Source organism: Megalobrama amblycephala, linkage group LG10 (genome assembly GCF_018812025.1).
Source record: "Megalobrama amblycephala isolate DHTTF-2021 linkage group LG10, ASM1881202v1, whole genome shotgun sequence".
Classification (NCBI taxonomy): domain Eukaryota; kingdom Metazoa; phylum Chordata; class Actinopteri; order Cypriniformes; family Xenocyprididae; genus Megalobrama; species Megalobrama amblycephala.
This window is the reverse complement of record NC_063053.1, coordinates 18,525,298-18,546,838: the sequence shown is the minus strand read 5'-3', so window position 1 is coordinate 18,546,838 and position 21,541 is coordinate 18,525,298. Positions and strand designations below refer to the sequence as shown.

Below are 21,541 nucleotides of genomic sequence, written 5' to 3'. Positions count from 1 at the left end.
AAAAAAAGTCTCAATTACTCTACATTTTTATGTCACATACTGTACAATAGGTGCCCAAACTGGTAACAAGACTTTTAAATGTGAAACTGCCTGTCCATGTTTTTGTATGTTAATTTAGAAAGAAACCGAGAGCTGATGATGTGTAACGATTTCTTAGCTTGGGTTAATTTTACAAGTGACTAGCTTGGCTGCTGTCTGAACCGGCCTCCATTAATGAAATTGTATTTTCTCAACAAGGTTAGCTTAATCCTTTTGTTTATGATTCACTCAGGCACATGGATTAACATTTTTTAATCATTTTTTCCTTGCATATTTCAATTTCACATGTTCACGCGTGTAGCATGTTGGTGCTTGGCATGACAAGACGACACGGTTTGATGTCAAAACAGTGTTGTGTATGCAAACAGTCAACAACTTAATCAGAATATGAACAAATCAATGTAGCCAAGATCAAAGAATTACACTTATTTCTACCATATTGTTTCAGTATAGGAACAGATTAAGAAAAATATCAACCACAAATGAAATTTGCTCAGAACGTGCGCACCAGATAAGCAGAATTGTTGAACAAGACTTAAGAATATGACATTACAAGCTTGTAAAAATGTCTTGAGAGTGACAGTGAATCTTTCTAAAAAAGAAAGATTGGACGTTTAATGTATAAGGAAAAAAAATCTCATCAGTGGCTGTCAACAGAATAAAAGAATCAGAGCAAATACTGTCCAAAAACTAAAATTAAAGATAGCCTTCAACTTATAACTAAGCTCTCAAGCCTATAAAATGGGAGTTTACCCATGATTGCTTCAACTTAAACACAGACATCATGAATTAATACTTTTTACCACAGCGGATTACATGGTGAACTTGTTTCTCATGATTTCAGATCAGATCGGAATGGAGTCCAGGCTGGAACAGCAAGAAAATCTTTGATCCTCAGGGAACGAATCCAGTGAGAAGGACAAGGAGGGATTGGGGATATGACGTATGTGTTTCACGCCAAGCCAATGCCAGGAATTAAAACCATATTATTTCCAGTGAATGAATAGACTGCAAAGACAGGCTGTTGAGTGAAGGATTAGCAGTGAAAAAGAGAGTGATAGGAAGACAGAAAGAACACATGAAAACAAAAGCTCTCAGGGGGAAACAGACTATTTAAATGCATATTATGTAGTGCACTACACGCCATGAATAAATGCACCACATCATGTGACGCAAAGGTTTATTACTCTTTATCATTTTTTTATTTTTATTTTTTTTAAATCAGTGCTGGGTCAGTCAATTTGATAGTTTTTTTAATTTTAAATAATAAATAATTGTATTTTTTTTTACAATTGTATAATTGTAAAACATTCTATTATTTCTTTACGATATATTTTCTGGAATTTGAGAAAAAATGTACTAAAAAATTAATTAGAATGAGAGTTTGGCACATTATTTTTTCTTATTTTTATGTCAGAAAAGAGCTATTGTGGTGCCAATATCATACACTCCTTTTTTTTTTTTTAGCTCACAGGAGAAGTGGCATGTGACTGTAGATTTTATGACCAAAAAAACCCAAAAAACCCCCCCCCCAAAAAAAACCCTGATTTTCAGGAAAGTGAACAGTTTTATCAAGATTTTATCAATCATTGTTTTATAGATACAGTTATTTAATTTGCATAATCTAAAGTAACTGTTTCTCTAGTCTAATTTGATGTTATGGGTGTTTGGGGTGGGGATTGTTGTAACAGTTCATTAAAAATATTACAACCAACCCTTATGAAGATTCCAATAAATCCAGATATCAATCACATCCACTACTAAGGAAAGGTCACATGATTTTTTTTTTTTTTTTTTTTTTTTTTTGAGGGATTTATGTGGTGTTTACATTCATTTGTTTCCATCATAGTTTTTGCGCATGTCTTCTTATCGAATACAAATATTGCGTTTTTTATGTAACATCCCAAAATTTACATAAAAATAGGTGGATGGAATCACAGCCAGTGAATGAACCCTTATGTGACAGGAATACAGTACAGACACACAAACAATGGTTTTGTGCTAAATTTAAAGTAATAAAATAAATATGATACAATGTCACTTTATATTGTTCACTCATTTCAAAACTGATTATTCTTTGTTCTTCAATAACAGTCTTGCATAAATTTAGATTGTGTGGATCTTATTTCAGCAAATCACCTTTCATTGTATCATCTATCCCCAACTAGTGTTACAACTCATCCTAGTAGTGGTGAAACTCTTTGTGTTTGACATGAACTCACATAATCTGTGATTGTGTAGTAAACATCCAAATAAGTTATATTTGTAGTAAACAAATGTGGCTACCATGTATCAAATTTTGAGAGATCTAGCAAAAACAACCACTGAGTTACCGATGCTCAAACAAAAGGTGTTACTTTCATCCCCGGTCTCCCCTTTTGTACATTAAACACTCTTGTGATTGCATGCGCTACTATGGCCATCTTGTGGTAAAAGTTATAGCATTATTTAATTACTTTACTGTTGGTTTGTATGCTACTTATTCCCCTTTGTCTCAATGCAAACATGTACAGTATATGGTATATATCTTATGTGCCAGAGAAACAAGCGTGCAGCCATCTTTAGAATTTTTTGTCTTTGAACTTCAGTTTTTGTGGTAGCTCTGTATACTTCTATGACATCGCTGTTGAAGAGTAATTAGCTGGTGAACTGAATTCACTTAATGTAGAGTTAAATGAAAGTGTCAAGAGAATTGTAATATTTGAACGGATGTCATAACAAATGTCAGTAGACCGTGAAGAATCCGAACGGTTCATCGTAAATCTGTAAGATCTTACCTTCATGCTGTGGAAATACAAACCGGAAGACACAACACAAAATGCACAGAGCTGAAAAGGGGCATGGCTACATAAGGTCTATAAATAGGGCTGGGACAATAAATCGTTGAATCGTGAATCGAGAAATGATTCTGGATCAATTCTGAGATTTTCTGAATGCATCGAGATTCTCTCTCGAATCGATTCTGATCTTTTTTTTAACAGCAGATGACACACGCTTACTTTGCTTGCTTCCAATTCCTTACACACGCTACTTGAACCTTCTATAAAATAATCATTCATAAAATTTGAAAAAGTTAAAGCAAATTACAAGGGTGTTTGCAGAGGGCCGTTTACATTAATCTTGTCTTAAAAGCGTTCTGAGGTGCCGAATGCACAAGCGCTCTCTTCTTCCTGAGCATTTGAATGTGCAGTTAAAATGCATTCGGAAAATCTCAGAATCGATCCACCAATCGATTTATTGTCCCAGCACTATCTATAAATATGTTCTGTACCAATTTTGTATTTTTATGGGACATATCTGATATTACAAAGTTTAGCTAATATCCCTTCTTGTCACATACAAACGGTAGGCCTATTAAGTCATATTTAGGTATCATTCTTACTGTATATTAGGCTATAATTGTCTAACAAGAACAATAGTATCTCCAACAGGTCTTACAGTTTGTCTGTCTGTGATTTTCAGTTTTTAACCTAATTAAAAAATAAAATTTGTGTCACAAGCCATCAACCATCAATAATGTGTCTGTGATGAACAAATAGACAGCACGTCAAATCACTATTTAGCACATTAATCCAAGTTTGACCCGTTGCAGTACATCAATCAAACCACCAGATGTCATGAACACACAATTATTATTCTTCACCAGGCAGAAAACGCTAAACTGAGGTCGATATCGGGTTTGCACAGCAGATGGCGTTACATCATCACTAAAATCACTGTTCATGTCCTACGTTAACAAGAACAAACATTACACCCCTGTCAGTCAACTGCAAGGAAAAACCAATATTTAAAAATGACAATACTTATTCCTGTCATTGCTACCTTGAAAGCTTGGACAAATCGTCACAGTTCAGAGCTGATCAATCTTTGCTTTAAAGGATGAGGAGCTGTCCAACCAGCGGTGGTGCTGAAATTCAATGAGCTGCAGTTACACACTGATTTTTATACAATATATATAAAAATATATATTAAACGATTTAAAAAAAAGTCTGCTACGGTGTAAACAAAACACAATTTCCCCTATAATGATGTTAAAAATATAGGAAATGTTCGTTATTTGTTTATACACAATGAGGTTCCTAATCATAAAAAGCCTGTGATCAAACAAATTAAACCTTGCATGATTTAATTCCATGCCAATTATTCCACTTAGGTGTAGGGGGTAGATTACACATTATGTGCGTCATTTTTCTTTCTCCCTTTCTGTCGAACAGAAATCCTAAAAAAACATATTTGAAATGAGAGGAATCACGGTCGAAGAATAATTTGTCTAAAAAAATGAACTAGCACGGAGAACTCTTTATTAGCATAGAACTTTCCAACGTCTGTTTATGAAAACAAATGAAAGCGTATGACGGCGATCAATAACTTCTCTGCGAGCGAGTGAGTGAATTCTTACTGAGCTTAACTTAAATAATACTTGCAGGCTTCTTCGCAGTCAGCATATCTGCCGAGCTCGGTGACTTAAGGTTTGTGGTCCTAAGCAGTTACAGAAGCTCGCTCAATATTTGGAAGTTATAAAGCAAAGCACAACTTGGCGTTACTGGGTAGGGGCTTGACGTGTTAAATGAGCATAAAAGACCCAGCTGGTTGGGGAACCACTCGAGGGGGTAGCAAACAGTGCGTCACATCCTTGGGAAAAAAAGAAGAGCGATTCCAAAGGAATCAACATGTAAGCGCATCTGCATTGGGTGGCATCAATAAGAAGACAGCTGAGGAGAAATGATGACATTGCGCTACAGGTGAATTCATCTATTCATGATTATTCGGGCTCCGCGCGTTCAACTACAATGCCAGTGTAAATAAGTGAAAAAAAAAAAAAACAAGAAGGCGCATTTTTGACCTGACTGTGAGTTTTTGACTTCAGCGTCCTCACCCGAATACGATGAAACAACACTGCCTGACAGCAGTCGCGAGAGAGGAAATGCACGCGCAACGAAGGACTGCAAGGTAAAGCAGGAAAAGTTGGTCCGCGCGCCAAGGCTTCACTATTCAAGGAGTGCTGGACAGCCCAACGTGCGAGGACTTTCTGTGGAAGAAAAGCACAGTGTAGAAGAGATTTAGAGGCTTTTTCTTAAACCGACCAAAGTGTGGATCATGGCTACGGAGGAATCGGGTGGCTTGGCGCAAACCGCCGCCGTTAAACTATCAGAGATGGGGGAAAGAACTAAACAGTTAGGAACTGCGATGCAGGACCCCGAGCGACAAAGAAGGATTATTCTAGTCATTGTATGTGTGGCACTTCTGCTAGACAATATGCTTTACATGGTCATCGTGCCAATTGTGCCAGATTATTTAGCGCGCTTAGAAAGCGAATCAGAGCAGGCGCACGTAACGAGTAATTCTTCATTCAACAGCACGCAAAACGAGAACTTTGACTTGCAGATCGGCGTGCTTTTCGCCTCGAAAGCCATTCTGCAGCTCATTGTCAATCCTTTGACCGGAACTTTCATAGACCGAGTCGGCTATGACATCCCACTTTTAATTGGACTCAGTATCATGTTTGTCTCAACGTGCATTTTTGCCTTCGCAGAGAACTACGCGACTCTGTTCGTCGCGCGCAGCCTGCAAGGGCTCGGCTCGGCGTTCGCAGACACTTCAGGAATTGCCATGATCGCAGACAAGTACACGGAGGAGGCAGAGAGAAGTCGCGCGCTGGGCATTGCCCTCGCGTTCATCTCGTTCGGAAGCCTGGCGGCGCCCCCGTTCGGAGGGGTTCTCTACGAGTTCGCGGGCAAGCGCGTCCCGTTCATTGTGCTCGCCTGTATATGTTTGGCAGATGGTATACTATGTCTGACTGTCCTCAAGCCCTTTTCCAGTAGGACTAGAGAGAATATGCCGGTTGGCACCCCAATTTACAAACTAATGATTGATCCCTACATAGCGGTCGTGGCAGGAGCTCTGACCACATGTAACATCCCCCTTGCTTTTCTGGAGCCCACCATCGCTAACTGGATGGAGGAGACCATGGATTCGTCTCAGTGGGAGATTGGGCTCACCTGGCTACCTGCCTTTTTCCCTCACATATTAGGTGTTTATCTCACTGTCAAGCTGGCAGCACAGTATCCACACTTGCAGTGGTTTTACGGGGCACTGGGCATGGTTATCATTGGCGCCAGCTCTTGTGTTGTGCCGGCTTGCAAAAACTTTGAGCAGCTGATAATCCCCCTGTGTGGCATTTGTTTCGGTATTGCACTGGTAGACACAGCTTTATTACCCACACTCGCTTTTCTCGTAGACATCCGTCACGTGTCTGTGTATGGTAGCGTATACGCTATTGCAGACATCTCCTACTGCGTTGCCTACGCGCTGGGCCCCATCGTGGCCGGTAAAATAGTGCACGATTTAGGTTTTGTGCAACTTAATCTGGGCATGGGTCTGGCGAACGTACTTTACGCACCAGCCCTGCTCTTCCTGCGCAACGTGTGCTTAATGAAACCATCTCACTCTGAGAGAAACATGTTACTGGATGAGGGAGCCACAGGTCTGTACGACACGATCAGAATGGAGGAACGCCAAAGAAAGAAGCACGGCTACAGTTCATCCGGTAACTGTGTGCCCATCGACGAGAACGGGAAATTTGCTGGACAATCAAAGTCATTCTCTGAAGAAGAGACGTCTGAGCCAGAATACATATAGTCTGAGTCGTCTGTCCTGTAGTTCATCTGTTACAATCCTGTTTAAAACCTCTGCTGAATATAATTGTTTTTCATTCACTCATTTACATGTTACTCATTGTCCGGAGGAAAACTATTGGTGAACGGCATACAATCTTAAAAATGATTTATTCAATTTACTGAAATGATATTTTCTCCAATACAAGAAATGTAAAAAAAAAGAAAAAAAAAAAGAAAATATAATTTCACTGTATAGTATTCCGCTGTATTAAGTTGTATTCAGGGATATAAATATGGTGCAAACATATTAAATATGAAGACGCGTGTGTACGTATTAAATGGGCCTTTTCGTTGAAGTTATTCCGCCGAATTTGTGCTGTTACAAATAATATGCAAAATTTCACCTGACACCTTCATAGAAAAAATGATGGAACTGGTGTGAATCCTGCCTTTTCGGTGTCTGTTTCAAGTATTAAATGTTTAGGGTGTATTTCTGGAATGCGTTACTGTATATTATGGAATATAATGGTGTACATATGTGCATATCAAAATGTACATAATTAAAGGAAAATCTGTGACACGCCTTGTGCGCGCCTCTGTGACTCCTTTCATACAGCACGCAGCTACACTTTGAAGAGATACATTTACATATCCACATCGAAATTTAAATTGATTTCTTTTTTTTTGTTTTGTTTTTACAAAAGACAATGATTTATTAGTGACAGTTAGAAAACAGAAAAAAATATAGTCTATACTTTTGCGTTTATTTTTTTAATACAGTGAAAATCATCAAAGAGCAAAAAACACGAAAAAGAAACGAAAACATGCTGACATAACACGTATGAACAGGACATCATTATATATAAATAGCTACTACACTATATATAATGAAAAGGCTGTGTTTAAAAAAATCTCAATTTCAATTTTTCACTTTCCACCCCCAAAATTGATTAATAAATAGGCTATAAAGCGATTAACCAAAACAGGGAAAGAAAATGTACACGAGGCTTTTTTTCCCCCTCAAAACAGAAGTAAATCGTAGCTATTTATCTAAAAGAAGAAGAAAAAACGATTGCTTATGGTGCAAGATGGTCTATAATAAGACTTCCCACTTTTCGTTTTAATTAAATTATCGAGCGCGTTCGCGTACGGACATTTTTTTTCCTTCTCCGAGATTCTGAAAGGTGGTCATAAATTTCTTTCAAGGACTTAACTTAAAGTAAGTATGAGGTGGGCTGGCAGATGCGGAATCGAGCGAATGGAGTTTAGTGGGAGGAGCCTGAGAAAGGTACCGCTCCTTCAGCATCCTTCCCAAAGAGCATCCTAAGAAGCTCCTGACTTGCAATGAATGGGACGCAAGTATGCCGCCTGAAACAAGTTAACAGACACCATTAACGGCACTTTCCTCTTAATAAAATACGCCGGGACTATGAATCTGGATAAACCCTTTGAGACACCCGAGGGCTCGACAAAGAGTAAGACATTTTGGTGAGTATTGTTTAAATTGACACTTTTAAGAATGTAGAAGAACGTTTATTTTTTTTATATGCCTCCTCCTCAAACAAGGACCAAATGGAGCTAAAAAGCTATATAAAAAGACTTTCTACTTCATTTACGTCCATGAGGAACGTATTTAATATTAAAATTCACATTTAATTTGGAATATTTTAAGGTTGCTAATAGCCTTGTCTAATGTGGCTGATAAGCAGTTTTTGGTATTTTATGGATATTGAAAACTATTTGTAATGCAAGCTTTCGCTCATACCTGTATATCTGTTCCAGAGGGAACTGGGAAAAGTGTCAGTGAGTGGATTTTCATCCTTCTTCACTGAATTCTATAACTTTGAGGATGCCGGTTTTGAAAAGGGAACAAGCAAGAGACACGGGAGATCCAAGTGTAAGCAAAATACTAATACATCTCTATGTAAAAATGTTTGTATTATGTGGCTTAACTAAACAATATCTTCCAAACATTATCTTTTAACAATAATTACAAACAGACATGGAAATCTACAATGTTGATAATATTCAAAACATAAATGATCATATTGTTTTATACATGCAATTATAGCACAGGGTAAAATTATTTAAATATAATACTTGACAGGGATCACTTGGCGCATGTAAGATTTACTAGTACTCTATATCAAGGCTAATTAGACAAGAGACTCATTAGCTTAAGAACAAATACCATAAGATCAAGAAAACAAATGCTACTTAAGCAGAAGCTGTCCCTGACGTTCAAATATAAATGAATGAATCGCATTAAAGCTCTGATCATGATCTCAATTTAGGGCCTTCCGAAGCTCCCAGTGCCCCCTTTGCAACAAACACTGGACATGTACCTGAAGTGCATGAGACACCTCATACCAGAGGAGCAGTTCAGAAAAACAAAGGCTATTGTAGAGAAATTTGGAGCACCTGGTGGAACGGGAGAAATTCTTCAGAAAAAGTTACTGGAGAGAAGCAATCTTAAGGCCAACTGGGTAAGGACTGCACTAAGAAAAAATGTGACTTTGCTGTAAGCAATGCTAGGCACATTCTGTAAATACTGTTTTAAAGTTATTTATCTCTTGATCATCGTCTAAGGTGTATGACTACTGGCTCGAAGACATGTATCTGAGCAACAGATTAGCACTACCTGTCAACTCCAGTCCTGTTATGGTCTTTCCTAAGCAGAACTTCAGGTGTCAAAGTGACGTCCTCAGGTACAAGACTCTGGGGATATATAGCAGGGGCAATTTTTATTCCTATGAACTGAGATGAAAATGAACCCACTGCATGTCTTCACTGATATCAGTTTATTTAAATGGAAATGCAATGTCTACATAACAAGTTAAAGATAGTGTATACGCATTAGAATTGTGCAAAGCTGTCAGGTCTGTAAACTGCATGATCTCATCCATCAACTGCGTAGCTCCATATGGCTGTAATTGAGGGGCTCGTTAACTAAAATTTGATTTCTCATTCAGCATAGTTTAATCTGCAGATTAGTAAGCGTCTAAAAGTGTACCTTCCACCCTTACTTGATGTTGATTTCAGCCCTAAAATGGAAGTCTGAGGGAAACAATAATGGACATTTCTATTATGTTTCCTATTTATTGTTTCTACATTTGTTTCTACATTTTCAACAGTCTAGAATTAGTCTTAGAGAATATATAATTAAACCAATGATTTTGTTAATAAACTACTTTTTCTTTTAAGAAATTAATGCTTGTATTCAGTTATATGCATGAATCAAAAGTGAAAGTTTCACATTACTTCTTTACAAAAAAATTACATATCTTTTAAACGGTAGTGTATTTATAAACTCTTGAAGATTTTTTTTCCTCAACAGATTTGCTGCCCATCTCATTTCTGGCATATTAGAGTATAAATCTCTTATTGATGGGTAAGTTTTACTCCTTGTTTCACATGTAATCACATTAACTTCTAGTATTGTGAACATGGACGTATGCTGCTTGTTGCAGACGTGCCCTCCCTGTAGACTATGCTCGAGGGCAGCTGGCCGGGACACCCCTGTGTATGGATCAGTACAACAAGGTCTTCACCTCCTACCGTCTGCCAGGGCCAAAAACTGACACTTTAGTGGCTCAGAAGAGCACGGTTATGCCTGAGCCCGAACATATAATAGTGGCTTGTAAGAATCAGGTAGGTATTACTTCACCTGGGACTGAATCTAAATCTGATAGTTGCATATTTTTTTATATATATATGGTTATGCTTTTCTTTCTAGTCATGTCTCAAAAAGTCACAAGCAATTTGTAAATACAAAGATTTGATGATGTTTTCTGTCATGCATGCTATATGTTTGCAGTTTTTTGTTCTCGACGTGGTGATAAACTTTCGTCGATTGAATGAAAAAGACCTTTACACTCAGCTGGAGCGAATCAGAAAGATGGCAGACAATGAAGAGGAGTGTCTGCCTCCTATCGGTCTGCTCACATCAGACGGCAGAACTCAGTGGGCCGAGGCTCGCAGCGTACTGATCAAAGGTCAGACATCATTTATCCTCAACTATACAAGCTGTATCTGTTACTAGACCTGCAATTTGACATCCAAACATCAAGAAACAAAACAACTTGAGAGAGAGCTGCTTTTCCAGATAAACTCAACTAAAAATTCCCCTGATAAAACAAAAAATTCTGTCCAGGTTAATGGAATTGACAAATATAAAATGTAATACTTCTCAATCGGGTGCAGATTCTACCAACAGGGACTCTCTAGACATGATTGAACGCTGTCTGTGTCTGGTGTGTTTGGACGAGCCGTCTGGCATTGAACTGACTGATACTAACCGAGCTTCGCTGATGCTCCACGGAGGGGGCATGGAAAAAAACGGGGGCAACCGCTGGTACGACAAGCCCATGCAGGTAGAAAAAAGCCACAGCTGGATCTAAATTGACTAAGAAGATGAATTCTAAAATTAAACTGCTGTAATGATTTCAGTTTGTGATAGGTGCAGACGGATGCTGCGGCGTTGTATGTGAACACTCCCCTTTTGAGGGAATAGTGCTGGTGCAATGTTCAGAGTATCTACTGAGATACATGTAAGCCAAATTATTGTTTTATTGATAGAAATTAGTTTCAAAGTATCTCTTTGATTACCCAGAATGCACTGTTGGTCTGGCAAATTCAATGAGTACATTCACTTCTGAAAGAATCTGTAATATCTTTATGCTTATTCTCACTAGCACAGTAGTTGCATTTATGACTTTGCCAAAGACTCAAAGCTCTAATGAGACGACTTGAGATATATACCCACACAGCCTGAGAATAGCAACTAAGCTAGTGAAGACGCGATGTGATGGACTGTAAGATTGTTTCTCTCACAGGAGAGGAAGCCCTTCTAAACTGGTGAGAGCAGCCAGCATGAGTGAGCTTCCTGCCCCCAGACGACTGCGCTGGAAATGCTCGCCAGATATCCAAACGCTCCTCACGTCCTCAGCAGATAAATTACAGAGGTAAGTCAACAAAACAGGTGATACACCAGGGTAGTGTGTTCTATACAATCTAACAGATATCATTCTGATAGCTTGCCATTTATTAATTACACTAAACTTTACCCTATTAAAGCATACTCTGGAATACTTCAAATTTAATTATTCCAGAGTATCACAAGTGATTTTTTTTTTTCACTTATAATGTAAATAAATGTTTTAGCATCTTTTGGGTTTCTTACACTAGTAAAAAAGTAATATACATTTATTTCATACTAAATATTTTAAATCTACTGACATACTTGCTCACATATCGCTTGAGACTTATTGATAAAAATTATAATTAAACTTTATTTGGAGCATTTCTTTATTGCACAATGCACATTAATATTAAGCCTAAAATGTGTTTTAATGTCACTATTGATAAGGACTGTATGGTCTTTGAATAAAATCTGTCTTTAAATGCAAGATATTTAAATTGTAACTAAAGTATACTTGCAATAGATCCACTTTAGCACAAACAAATATACTTCAGTATATCTTTAGTTGGACCTCAGCACTACTTCCTCACAATTAAAGTGCATTAAGTACAAAATTAGTTGTTCCAATTTAGCAGACTTTAAGTATACCAGTTTAGTATACCAAAAGTGCTACTGCTACCAAAAGGTATTTTTATTAAGTGCATAATACGTAAATGTATACTTAGCATGTAATAAATGTGTTTCAAATACATTTTAGTATATTTATTTTTCACTAGGGTACATACTCTATCGTTTAAAAGTATGGGGGCCAGTAAGATTTTTAGTTTGAAAGAAATTAATGCATTTATTTAGGATGCATTAAATTGATCAAAATTGACAGTAGACATTTATAATGTTACAAAGATTTCTATTTCAAATATAGTAAATGCTTTTCTTTTTTATTCTTCTTTTTTTTGTTGTTGCTGTTCTGTACTGTCTATCTAAGAATCTTTAAAAAAGTAGCATGGTTTCCACGACAATATTAAGCAGCACAACTGTTTTCTACATTGATAATAATAAGAAATGTTTCTTGAGCACCAAATCAGCATATTAGAATGATTTCTGAAGGATCATGTGACACTGAACATGTGACTGCATAAGCTGCAGAAACCCTCACAGTAATAAATTGCATTTTAAAATATTAAAATATAGAAAACATTTTAAATTGTAATAATATTTTACAATATTACTGTTTTTTTTCTCACATAAATGCAGCCTTGGTGAGCATAAGTGACTTTCAAACTGTTAATTCCCATAGACTTGTGAAAAATCTGGACATGAATGTCAACAAATTCACTGGTTATGGCAAAGAGTTCATCAAGAGACAGAAAATGAGCCCAGATGCTTATGTTCAAGTTGCCCTCCAGTTTGCATTTTACAGGTCAGTCTTCTCTATAATTTAAGATATATTAAAGTAAAGATTTGTGTCTGAAGATTTATGTCTTTTCCCTTCGCATTCAGATGTCATGGACGTCTAGTGCCCACCTATGAAAGTGCATCAATACGCCGCTTTCAAGAGGGACGAGTTGACAACATTCGCTCTTCCACACCTGAGGCCTTTGCATTTGTGAAAGCTATGGCCAATAGCTCTAAAATCACTGTATGTAATTTAGTACACTGCACTTCATTTAGATTGCCCTGCATTTTATGCAAATGTCAACTCATTTGTAGTCAATGCTGTGTGGATTGTCAAAACAGGAATAGCTTAAGGAATAATAACCCCTGTCTTCCTTTACTTATTTAGGATGCTGAGAAAATGGAGATGCTTTGGACTGCCATTAAAGCCCAAACCAATTATACAATTCTAGTAAGTGAAACGGATGGGCTGAATTTGAATTACACAATCTGTCAGTTAGTCATGATTAACTGTGATTATCAAACTGTGATTGTCATACTGTCTGCTCTACAATAAAATATTGCTTTTCCACTATTTGGAAACAGGCAATCACTGGGATGGCAATAGACAATCACTTGTTGGGGCTGCGAGAGATTGCCAAGGAGCTAAAACTCGAAAAGCCAGAGCTGTTTTCTGATACAACCTATACCACCAGCATCCAGTTCATTCTCTCTACAAGCCAGGTTCACTTTGAAGCCTAGCACTTTGAAATAATGAGAGATAGACCTAATGGATTTGTGATGCATCTTCATTTTAATAGTTTTAGAAAAACATTAGCACTAGATCACCAATCTCTTCTGAAAAAAAACCCTGCTTGTCTTTGCATAGGTTCCTACCACTGAGGAGATGTTCTGCTGCTATGGTCCTGTTGTCCCTAACGGCTACGGAGCCTGTTACAATCCTCAGACGGACCACATCATCTTCTGTGTGTCAAGCTTCCGTGACAGTGCTGAGACCAGCTCAGATTTGTTTGTGAAGAATCTTGAGGGATGCCTGAAGGAAATGCAAGATCTATGCCAAAAATGCAACACTGAAGCTAAACCAGCTGATTCCACAGAAAGGATGGAGGGAACTCCCAAGGTAATGAAGAATGGAAGCAAGTCATAGCAAAAAGCTAAAATGTTTAAATTGCATGGAAGATGCAGGAAGAAACCAATGTGACTGTACAAAGAGTAAACATTTCAGGAGAAAATCATAGTCTCAAAAATATAGCAAGGATCATGGACTGATTTAGTGAATACATTTGATATCTAAAAGAATTGAAGTAGGCATTCCCCTTGGGTATTTCCTCTTTTTGAGGAAAAAATTGCCACATATTATGACCAACAGAAGTGGCATATAAATTCTATGGAGCTGTAGTCGCTTGACAATAGTGCTAAGTAGATCTATTTAGGTGTTGTGCATTATTTGGCCTATGAGAGCATACAGATTAAAAAAGGAGCAGATGAAGCTCAGATTCACAGTAGCCCCTGCCTTGGTCTGTCTCCAAGAATCCTACCCAGTTTTTTAGTCTGTCTAAGGGCAAGCTCACACTACACGACTGTATGACTACCTGAATTGCTGTGTTGCTCACACTACACAATAAGGTTTTTGTCATCTGTCATCATCTTGTCATATCAGCGCACATACTATCCAACACAACGATGACGAGATGCATAAACTACAAGACATTTGGTCAAGAGGCAGTCCCGATCAACAGCGAAAAAAGTTCTCTCACAAACATTCACATGAGAAATTCACGCAAGCGAATTTTTTCTGTTTATACCACCTGCACTGTGATTGGCTGGATTAGTTACACTTTGTCGTTGCATTGCACACACTACAAGATCACGTGGCGATATATGAAACAGGTTTGAAAATATTGCAGCGTCTGTGATTGCTCGAGACCAGTGTTGGGGATAACGCATTACAAGTAACGCGAGTTATGTAATCAGATTACTTTTGTCAAGTAACTAGTAAAGTAACGCATTACTTTTAAATTTACAACAAAATATCTGAGTTAATTTTTCAAATAAGTAATGCAAGTTACTTTGCTTTTCCATTTATTGACTGACAGCTCTTTTGTCCCCATGTTGAAACTGTAAGAGCAGAGGTGTTGTGTGCGCTGTGTAAACATGTTGGTTATTCTCAACTAGTTTAAGGCCCGTTCAAGAACGATAAAGATAACGATAAAGATATAGTTCTAAAAATCGTTCTAAATATAAAAGTAGCAGTCCACACCACAGCTATAATGATAACGATATAGAGAAACAATATCGTTGGGATCACTTTCAGAACTATTTTTTCCCCAGCTGTCAGTGTTGTCAGTGTTTGAACGATAAAACACTGACAGCCAATCAGAAACCATTCTAATTCAAGGGCTCGCGCATTTAAATGGAAAACGACATTATGGAGAAGTTAATAGCCGAGGTCCAGAAAAAGCCACCGCTGTTTGACAAGATAAAAAATGAGATCATAATGCCAGGTTAGCAAACAGTGTAATATAAAATTACCTCAGGTATCCAGCACTGGTTTCAACAACACTGTCTTGATTCCTTTGAAGTTGCAGTGAAAAACACTAGCTGTTGTTTTTATTCCACTACTGACTTTCTCAGGTAAATTCACTGTTCGATTAGATCGAATGTACTAGCTATTCATTCGAAACATAGCATGCTGAGGACATCTGCTGGTTAAAGCTGTGTAAATTTAACAAGAACATGTTGTACACATTTTAAAACTTCAGCGAGTGAGCTTAGAATAAACAGACCGTTATCGTTCGTTGGTGTGAACGCAAATAGTTATCGTTCTTTGTGTGAATGGGCCTTAGACTAAATGTGAGCATACTTTTACTCATTTACTTCTCCTGCGTCCTATTCTATTTATTTAAGCTGCGCCCTCTACTGTACAGGCGTGAATTTGCATTTTCTTCAGCCTGAGCTGTATTCATTTCACTTTTGGTGTGAAAGGGCCTTTACATTTTCCAAAAATAGAACTTTTTATTGTCATAAAAACAAACAAACAGTCCAGCCCAGATGAGAGAAAGTAACGCAAAAGTAACGTAACATTACTTTCCATAAAAAGTAACTAACACATTTAGTTACTTTTTTAGGGAGTAACGCAATATTGTAATACATTACATTTAAAAGTAACTTTCAACACTGCTCGAGACAGGCTCAGATCACGTTGCTGTCCTGCGACCGCAATGAGCTCCGATTTGGCTACAATCCAGGGGTTTTGTCACAGACCTTGAAAATGTGTCTGTGACAGCAGAATCCAGACGAAAGTCATGTAGTGTGAGTTTGCCCTAAGAGTATATTATAGTTGACAATGTCAAAGGCAGCATTAAAAGGATAGTCCAGCCAAAAATGAACATTCAGTAATCATTTCCCCATCCTCATGTCCTTCCAAATCTGTATGACTTTCTTTCTTTTGTGGAACACAAAAGGAGATATTCTGAATGTTGTTTTTGTCCAAAATAACACTGACTTGGTGCTTGCCGTCGGAAATCAGACTGGAATTTTTTTAAGTAGTTGTTTGTCTTTATGAAAAAAATATGACATTCTCAATGATGCTGCCTTTGAAATTCTGTAGTTTAGTACGCATATGAAAATTGTGATATGATAGCCTATAGCTGTTTACAATCTATACCAGTTTTTTTAATGGTCATGTCAGAGTCACCATACCTTACTGTTAGTAATGCTGTCAAGATACAGTACTCTGAATGACGACTCTGTGGAACAGGACCAGAAGCTGCTATTTAACTTTATCATTCACTTTTCAAAGTTTGTTTTATGTATTTTAAATCAAAGATCTATCTGTTTTAAAAAAAAATAATAATATATCTATATATATATTAAAAAAAAAAAAAAAATATATATATATATATATATATATATATATATATATATATATATATATAGCAAATTCTATTTTGGGTCTGCAGTATACAAAAAAATGTCAGGACCAGGCATTGTAATTTATACTGTATGGTATTATAGCTTTAAAGTGTGCTGTGGTATAAGTGTTGAATAAATTGAATTCTCAATGGGCCATATTCTGAAATGCACAGTCTGAGCTCCTAAAAACAAGCCAGTGTGCATAAATGTTTAAAGAATATCATCCATTGCGAACCAGCATGTTGCATGAACATTGTTACGTCGTTCTATTCTGTGGGGTTGTCTTGATTTCCAATGCAATAATAGTAACAGGGATTTTTGATTTCCAATGCAATAGCAGAAATGAGCAGAATCAGTGGCAAAAAGCTTTTTTTTAGTACAATCATCATTGTATATGTGACAATGTGCTTATATTAAGTCTGAAAATGACACTGACGTGTTGCACAGTAGGTCTATACAGTATATCTAAACAAAAAAGAACAATATTTGATGTTTGTCTAATGTACACAGATAAAGACTGAGTGAAAATATGTTTTTATATTGTGAAATTCCATTGAACATTGTGTTTTTCAAATGTGTGTAATTTGTATATCCTATGTGTTGAACCAGTCATGACAGTAGGCTAATTGTAAAGTATAGGTCTAAAAAATCTAAAACAGTGATGCCTTGAGAAATGTATTTTAGCACTTTATAACTAGATCAAATATGTACTGTAGTAAAATAGCTTAGCTGAAATTGACTAATAAACCACTCAATCATGTTATACTAGATTACAGAGAGAATACATATACTGCATATATAGAGAAATTATAGCCTTAGTATTGGTAATAGAATATGTCAGTAGTTGAACATCTTGACCTCATGTTGAGCATGAATACATGAGGAAATATGAGGAAAACAGCAAACATGTCAAAGTGAAGTTGTAACAGAATGTATTTTGTTAAACTGGTGGTGGAGTGCTTAAACTGTGATGTTCTTTAACATATATTTATTTTTCTAAGTTAGAATTTTCAAAAGATAAAGGGTCTATTTATCAATATCACTGTATGTTCAAATGATGCCATAAAAAATACTAATCAAAACCAACGATGTGTGCACTGAGTATTTCATACCACCATCTATGAATTAAATATATAGTTTATTCTGGTAGCCTACAGGATTTTTTTATTTATTTTTTTGTTACCACACCATTAAAGTATTCTACATTTCACATTACATTAATTCATGCAAATTGCAATGATTTGGGCCAAGTACATTAATATTCGTCATAGCAAGTGATTTTATTCATCAACCTACAACTGTTGTGTTGAGACAAAACATTCGACTCCAAAGACAAACCTAAAATAACTTCTAATTCTGAGGAGGAAACATTTTATTTTTGAATTAGAACACTGCAATAATTTTGAGATTACCAATGGAAACTATATTGGGTTTATATATACACTGTGTGCAGAATTATTAGGCAAGCTAACTTTCTGATCATATTTTTTTTCCAAACACATTTTACCAATTTCAATCCACATCAATCTTAATAACTACTATTAATAATGTTTTTAATCATTTATAAGTGATATATAATTGTTCATGAAGGCTGGAAATGAAAAATGCCTTATATTCAGGTGTGCAGAATTATTAGGCAGGTTTGCTTTTACAGGCAAAATGAGCCAAAAAAGAGATTTAACTTAGACTGAAAAGTCAAAAATGATTAAATACTCACGAGAAGGACGCAATACTAATGCAATACTAGAAATTGCAAAGTTAAAGCATGACCAATGGACAGCAAAATGCTCATTGGGTCAGCGGGGTCATACAAAAACAGGTGGAAAAGAAAAGACACATGTTAACTGCAAAAGAGTTAAGAATTAAGGTGAAGAGTTAAGTGTGAAACCATCAGGAACCTTTTAGTCTCCAGCGCCACCATTTTCCAGAACTGCAACCTACCTGGAGTCTCCAGAAGTGCAAGGTGTCTCAGAGACTTAGTTAGGTTAGCTAAAGAATCCTAAAAAATGACCCGCTCTTAATAAGAATCACAAGCTGAAGTGTTATAAAATACATGAAGACTGGGTTTTTATAGGCCTTATAGACAGACAGATTGAGAGTGACTCCTGAAGGACCAGCACCACATCCTCTTTTACCACTGTTTGAAGAATTTATCTTCCAGAATCTGGCAGTAAGTTTTGGAAGATCATTTTTAGTCCATCTCTGCAAGACGGACATTTCAGGATAAGAGAGGGACTAAAAGTAAACTCCCACACCTTACTGCCAGATTTTGGAAGATAAATTCTTCAAACAGTGGTACAAGAGGATGTGGTGCTGGTCCTTCAGGAGTCACTCTCAAGCTGTCTGTCTATAAAGCCTATAAAAACCCAGTCTTCATGTATTTCACAACATTTCAGCTTGTGATTATTATTAAGAGCGGGTCATTTTTTAGGATTCTTTAGCTAACCCAAGTCTCTGAGATCCTGACACCTTGCACTTCTGGAGACTCCAGGTAGGTTGCAGTTCTGGAAAATGGTGGCGCTGGAGACTAAAGGGTTCCTGATGGGTTCACACTTAATTCTTCACCTTAATTCTTCAATCTTTTGCAGTTAACATGTGTCTTTTCTTTTCCACCTGATTTTGTATGACCCCGCTGACCCCATGAGCATTTTGCTTTCCCTTGGTCATGCTTTCACTTTGCAAATTCTAGTATTGCATTAGTATTGCGTCCTTCTCGTGAGTATTTAATAATTTTTGATTTTTCAGTCTGAGTTAAATCTCTTTTTTTGGCTCATTTTGCCTGTAAAAGCAAACCTGCCTAATAATTCTGCACACCTGAATATAAGGCATTTTTCATTTCCAGCCTTCATGAACAATTATATATCACTTATAAATGATTAAAAACAATATTAATAGTAGTTATTAAGATTGATGTGGATTGGAATTTGTAAAATGTGCTTGGAAAAAAAATATGATCAGAAAATCAGCTTGCCTAATAATTCTGCACACAGTGTAATGTAACACATCAAACAAGACGGAATAGCATTTAAAATATTGCTAAATTAAATTAAATATTTCTATTTAACCGGCTATACACTACGCGCGTTTCACACAGGGTTATCGTCGTTCTAAACCTGCTTTTAACCCCGGCTAATGGAACGTTTCACAGTTGTAATTTTGAAGCGGGGTTACGTTAGCACCACCGCTTTTTACCCGGGGTTATTAAACCCTGTTCTGGAGCAGGGTTAACGCTTTTGCAGTGTAAAACTTGTACAGTGTAAAACTGAGGTGATAGAATGTAACGACTTAGCAACCGACAGCCAATCAATTGCCGCATATTCACTGACAGTCACGGAAACAAACATAAACAGTAGTTTAGTTTTAACGTTTGAGGGGAACATTTAGCGTTTGAAATGGTAACGGAAGATGCGTCAGTTGGAGTTAAGAGACCTATTCTTACTTTTATAGTCCGAAAAGTTAATTCAGGAAAAACGTGATAGTCGGCGGCAATATTTTAGGATGTGAGCGCGCTGCGTTCGTCCAATCATAATTATATGATCCAATCATTCATTTATAATGACCCAGTTAAATATTTGTGAAAAGCCATTTTAAGTATCCTGCTGCTTCCAGTGATCTGTTTGCTTGTTACTATGGAGAACAGTATACACAAACGCAGTTCTGACAACAGTCTTGCCTTGTGGTGGCTAACAGATAGATTATGCCTACAAATTCAGTGGTAACAGTTCGGTATGGTCCATATGAGTCGTGTGGTATTGTCGAGCACAGAACATTTCGCCTGGACGGTTTACAAGGTAACCCTTAAAGATGTGATAAAAGCTTTGGACAAGTTTCATTCATTTTGTAACATTTTAAAAACGGGAATAATGTAATGACGATACTTGTTACTTGTATGCTTTCCCCCACTTCTAGCGGTCCTAAAAGAAGATGGCCACCAGTGTGTCCTCGAGAAAACAGATTACTGGAATATAGTAGAGCTCATTGTCAATGGAGAGTGCGTGTACACGTGCAACATTACTGACCTTGAGTTTGGTAATCAGCTTTTGGAATCTAGAAGATAAGAGATATGATGCTCATCAGGACGTGTTTTTTTAAAAATTCCTCTTTGCTCACAGGGGGTGATGGACGACTTGATCCGCGGTGCCTGGAGGCCATTGACGCAGTGAGGAACGCGTATTGAACGCCATGTGTATACTGAATACTGCGCAGTATACTTTAAAATAGTGGCTATGAATGAAAAAGCTCACTGCTTGCGCATTATAAACTGTGTGCTTCATATTATGTTAGTAAATGGCAGAATTGAACACTGTGCAGTATACCTATAGCCTACTATTTTTAAAATATTCCAGACATAGTCAATGTCTTTAAATCTAGTGAGCTAAGTAATTCAACTTTAGCATTTTTGGCATGAGTCCACTAATGGTGTCCTGCTGTAAAGGAAGGCAGCACGCACCCTGTGGAGAAACCTCTCATATATGTGCACAGGTATATGATAAATGATAAAAAACCAAGCAAACATCCATCGTTTGTCACTGACTCACAGTTTATTGCATTATTGCTGAGAAACGTCTATCATTCATCACAATCTACCACAGTGAATTAAATTTATGATCTTTTTTCCCCCATGAGCAATGTCCGGTGTCTATAATATACTAAA

General features: G+C 37.0%; 3 protein-coding genes and 1 long non-coding RNA gene across 4 annotated transcripts in view; 3 read left to right on the top strand and 1 right to left on the bottom strand.

Moving 5' to 3' along the window:
- The window catches only part of LOC125276999, a 27,742-nt gene extending 6,708 nt beyond the window's left edge, over positions 1-21,034 (bottom strand). Inside the window, exon 1 of the long non-coding RNA XR_007186790.1 lies at positions 20,907-21,034. This is a non-coding gene — a long non-coding RNA (uncharacterized LOC125276999). The remainder of the gene's footprint in view (positions 1-20,906) is intronic.
- Positions 3,906-7,233, top strand: slc18a3a (solute carrier family 18 member 3a). Its single transcript, XM_048205142.1, has one exon. The coding sequence runs from the start codon at positions 5,137-5,139 to the stop codon at positions 6,676-6,678; it is 1,542 nt and encodes a 513-aa protein (XP_048061099.1). The 5' UTR covers positions 3,906-5,136; the 3' UTR covers positions 6,679-7,233.
- chata (choline O-acetyltransferase a) lies at positions 7,493-15,978 on the top strand. Its single transcript, XM_048205141.1, has 15 exons — positions 7,493-8,144; positions 8,439-8,553; positions 8,951-9,142; positions 9,246-9,364; positions 9,994-10,047; positions 10,127-10,307; positions 10,474-10,651; positions 10,860-11,029; positions 11,106-11,206; positions 11,492-11,620; positions 12,875-12,997; positions 13,078-13,216; positions 13,361-13,423; positions 13,558-13,695; positions 13,841-15,978. The coding sequence occupies exons 2-15, from the start codon at positions 8,506-8,508 to the stop codon at positions 14,117-14,119; spliced, it is 1,914 nt and encodes a 637-aa protein (XP_048061098.1). The 5' UTR covers positions 7,493-8,144; positions 8,439-8,505; the 3' UTR covers positions 14,120-15,978.
- Positions 20,254-21,512, top strand: lg10h10orf53 (linkage group 10 C10orf53 homolog). Its single transcript, XM_048205146.1, has 3 exons — positions 20,254-20,678; positions 20,797-20,916; positions 21,000-21,512. Exons 1-3 carry the CDS (start codon positions 20,585-20,587, stop codon positions 21,062-21,064), a joined length of 279 nt encoding a protein of 92 aa, XP_048061103.1. The 5' UTR covers positions 20,254-20,584; the 3' UTR covers positions 21,065-21,512.
- Positions 21,513-21,541: the final 29 nt, after the last annotated feature.